This window comes from Colobus angolensis, unplaced genomic scaffold (genome assembly GCF_000951035.1).
Source record: "Colobus angolensis palliatus isolate OR3802 unplaced genomic scaffold, Cang.pa_1.0 Scaffold250, whole genome shotgun sequence".
Taxonomy (NCBI): domain Eukaryota; kingdom Metazoa; phylum Chordata; class Mammalia; order Primates; family Cercopithecidae; genus Colobus; species Colobus angolensis.
Window position 1 is genome coordinate 1,789,436 of NW_012115711.1, and position 4,228 is coordinate 1,793,663.

At 45.6% G+C, this 4,228-nt stretch overlaps 1 protein-coding gene across 1 annotated transcript in view; it reads left to right on the forward strand.

The window, feature by feature from the left end:
• GNL3L (guanine nucleotide binding protein-like 3 (nucleolar)-like) overlaps positions 1-4,228 on the forward strand; it is a 39,697-nt gene that overhangs the window by 10,389 nt on the left and 25,080 nt on the right. Inside the window, exons 3-4 of the mRNA XM_011946577.1 lie at positions 2,401-2,462; positions 3,489-3,599. Coding sequence (XP_011801967.1) covers positions 2,401-2,462; positions 3,489-3,599 — 173 coding nt within the window. The remainder of the gene's footprint in view (positions 1-2,400; positions 2,463-3,488; positions 3,600-4,228) is intronic.

Consider the following 4,228-nt stretch of genomic DNA (forward strand, 5'->3'; position numbering starts at 1 on the left):
GTAAAAGTACAAAAATTAGCCAGGCACAGTGGTGCATGCCTGTAATCCCAGCTACTCCGGAGGCTGAGGCAGGAGATTTCCTTGAACCCAGGAGGTGGAGGTTGTAGTGAGCTGAGGTGGCACCACTGCACTCCAGCCTGGGTGACAGAGCGAGACTGTGTCTCAAAAAAAAAAAAAAAAAAGAAAAGAAAAAAGACAGGTGGTAATCTTTGCTCACCTGAAAATGTCTTTTTGTTACCTTCACATAATAAGAGTGATCTATTGGTTAGAATTTTATCTCTTTATCTTTGGAGTTCAGAAATTTCATCAGGATATGTCCAGGGTATGTCTTTTTGGTTGTTAATCTTTTTTTTTTTCTGTTTTTCTTTTCTTTTTTTTTTTTTGAGGCAGGGTCTCTGTTGTCCAGGCTGGAGTGCAGGGGTGCCATCGTAGCTCACTGTAACTTTGAACTCCTGGGATCAACCAGTCCTCCTGCCTCAGCTTCCTGAGAGCTAGGACTACAGGCGCGTGCCACCACACTGGGCTAATTAAAAATTTTTTTTTTGTATAGACGAGGTCTCACTATGTTGCCTGGATTAGTCTCAAACTCCTGGTGTCAAGCGATCCTCCCACCTCAGCCTCCCAAAATGCTGGGATGACAGGGTGAGCCATGGTGCCCAGCCTTGGTTGTTAATCTTGTTGCAGCCTGTTTCTTTCCAATCTGAAACCTCAAGCCTACGTTCAACTTAAGGAACTTTCGTCTGTTATTTCAGAAAATTATTGCTTCTCCATTTGTACCCTTTTCTCTTTCAGGAACTCCTATTGTTTAGATTTTAGCTTTCTTGGCTCTATTGTCCATTTTTTCTTTTATATTTTTGCTCATCATTTCCATTTCTTTGAATTTTTGCTCTAAGTAAGCTCCCTCCTTTGGTCTTCTAGCTTATTAATTTGATTGTTAGTGATGTCTTTTTTGTTTTTCACTATTTCTATTGAAATTTTTTAAGAGACAGAGTCTCACTATGTTGCCTAGGCTGTTCTCGAACTCCTAGGGTCAAGTGATCCTCTTGCCTCAGCCTCCTAGCTAGCAACAGGCAGGTGCCACTGTGTCCAGCTTCAGTTTTGACTGTTAGAGCAGTCTGTGTTTGTGTATTTTTTTTGAGAAATGGGGTTTAGCTATGTTGCCCAGGCTGGATTAGAACTCCTGGGCTCGAGGGATCCTCCTGCCTTAACCTCCCATGTAGCTGGGACTACAGGTATGTGCCACTGCACCCGGCTTTTGAATTTTTATTCAGTGTCAAGTTTTGGGAAATCTTTTTTTCTCACACAGTTCCTTTGAAGTATCTTCTTGATTCTCCTTAAGAATTTGCAGTAGCTCAAGACTAGCCTGGCTAACATGGTGAAACCCCGTCTCTACTAAAAATATAAAAATTCGTATTTTTGTATATGAATTTGGGAGGCTGAGGCAGGAGAGTTGCTTGAACCTGGGAGACAGAGGTTGCAGTGAGCCCAGATCACACCACTGCACTCCATCCTGGGCAATAGAGCAAGGGTCGGTCTCAAAAAAAAAAAAAAGAATTTGCAGTAGAATTTAAGTTCTGTTTCCTACATTAACTCTGCAGTGGGAGTCAACTGATGTGATTGTGGAGCCTGTTCTCTGTGTGGTATTCTTGAGCTGCTCATATAATATATTTGTTTGTATATATCCTGACCTTCCAGAAACTCCTGTCTCTCTAGGAATTCCCTGAGCCCCTATGAAGGTGGTAAGAATTAAAGGGAGCCATTCTTTCCAATAGGCCAACCGTGAACGGGATGAGAGATGGGACTTCTGATTGAAGAAGGGGAGAGGCCTCATAAGTTCCTGGGCTTTGCTAAGTCATGATTGGAGAAGTGGTGGATCTCTCCTTTTTGTATCTGAGGGAGGCGGCAGCATTTTGGCTGAGTAGGTCAAGTCCCTTTGGAGGCAATGGCCTGAGCAGGGTCAGCAGGAAGGGACAGTTGTTTCCCCACATACTGAGGGCATCTGCCCAGGCTTAGTGGGCTGGGACTCCTTAGATTGATTACCTTCTCATGGTGCCAACTCCCTCACCTCAGCCTGGTACTTAAATTGTTGAGTTGCCCCCAGTAGGAAGTTCTGGGGGAAAGAGGAGTCACAAGCACACATTCAGGTTACTCTCTGTACAGAATTCCTCTCAGAATTATTTGAGTTTGCAATGAAATAATGTTGCAAACATTATATCCAGTACTTCCTCCGATACTATTGCTGCCATCCGCATCTCTTGTCTTGTGCTGAATCTAGACAGACATGGTATCTGAGGCTTCCTAGCTAGGTTCCCAGTGTGGCCTGGCCTTGATTCAGATGTCAACAAATACCGAGTAGGTAGATGACGGCTCTTTTCTTTCTCTCTTTTTTTTCTTTTGTAGAAAATAAAAAGCCAGGTGAAGGTACCAAGGGCCACAGGAAGATAAGTTGGCCCTGCCCTCAGGTAAGGCATGCCTGTTGTTGATGGGAAGGTCAAGAGCAGGTTGCTTGTCCCAGGAGAGGCCCACTAAACCCAGTAAATACTGGGTGACTCTGGACAGAGTGCCACATTGGAGTCAGTGGATCTGGCTTTCCCTCCCTCTCTAGGTGGCCGCAGCAGAGAATCAGCAGCATTTTTCCCAAGCCATATGCAGCTTTGTGCTTGATTTACCTTGGTAGGGATTATCATTATCCCCATGTTTTAGTTGAGAAAACTGTCAGTGAGAAAGTTCCTAGGTTCAAGGTAACACAACTGGGATTTGAGACTGTCTGATTCTCAAGTCCCTGTTTCTTATGGAGAAGAGGGAGGCCAAAACATCATCTTTGGTTCCTGGATCTCCTGGTCCTGCTGGGAAAGGTGTGGGTAAGTAAGGCTTGGGAAAGAGCAATGAGAAGAAGGTATAGGCCAGAGAATGCTTGGGTTCTCACAGTTTAGCGTGGGTGAAGCTCTCAAACTTTAACCAGTCCTCTAGAATCACCTGGAGGATGGGGGAAAACATCGATTGCTGGGCCCCACCTCAGAGTTTCTGATTCAATAGGTCTGGCATGGCATCCAATGATTTGTATTTCTAGCAAGCTCCCAGGTGCTGCTGCTACTGCTGGTCTGAGGATCACTCTTTTGAGAGTCACTTGTCTGGAAAGGTTTTCCCTGGGCCTTGGGAAACCTTCCCAGCTGCCCTTCCCCTCTGAGAGGTCTCTTGTCAGTCCCTGCCTGGCTATGGGAGAGAGGAGCTCTACCAGCCAGACGGGCAGATCTTTGGGGATGGAACCCTTTTTGCCTACCTCTCCTTTCTTTGTCCCCACAACTGCACTTCTCTGAGAAGCTTTAACTCCTGCTGCTCACCTTGGGAGTGGGAGGATGAGAGGATTGAGAGATAGAAGGGGCATTTATGAGGGGATATTGTCTTCCTTCTAGGGCTTCTTGCTACCTTTTTGAGGTGGTTTCCATGGGTTCATTACCTCTGTTTTTTTTCTCTTATGTGGTGACCAGACTGCAAAGCAAAATGGGAAGAAAGCAACCTCCAAAGTGCCCTCTGTACCTCATTTTGTTCACCCCAATGATCATGCCAATCGAGAGACTGAATTAAAGAAGAAGAATAGGGTAAGCTTTTTGCCTTGGTGGGGAGAGAGAGGGCCTGCCTTGAATGCCAGGTCTGCAGAAGTGTTGAATGGAAGGGCAAAGGCAAGAGTTGTTAGGGTTGTTGAGGCTATTTGTGGAAGCCGGGAGAGAGGGAGGTTACCATGATACTGGATTTATGTCTCCATTTGCTCACCACCCAGTCCATTGCTGTCTGGCTTATGTTTCCACTGCTCTGCTGACACTACCCCTGCTGGCCTCATCAACGCCTTCCCTGACATCACATTCATGGATATTGTTCTTCCCTCATCTTATCAGAATGCTCAGCATTTGAGGCCATGCTTTCTCTGAAGCACGTGGACTTTCTTGTCATCTCACTCTCCTGGATGTCTTTCTTCTTCTTTGACTAGCCACTGACAGTCTCTTTTGCCACTTTTTCCTCTTTCTTATCTTTTTTTTTTTGAGACAGAGTTTCACTTTGTTGCCCCAGCTGGAGTGCAATGGTGTGATCTCAGCTCACTGCAACCTCTACCACCCGGGTTCAAGCGATTCTCCTGCCTCAGCCTCCTGAGTAGCTGGGATTACTGGTGTACACCACCACGCCCGGCTAATTTTGTATTTTTAGTAGAGATGGGGTTTCACCATGTTGGTCA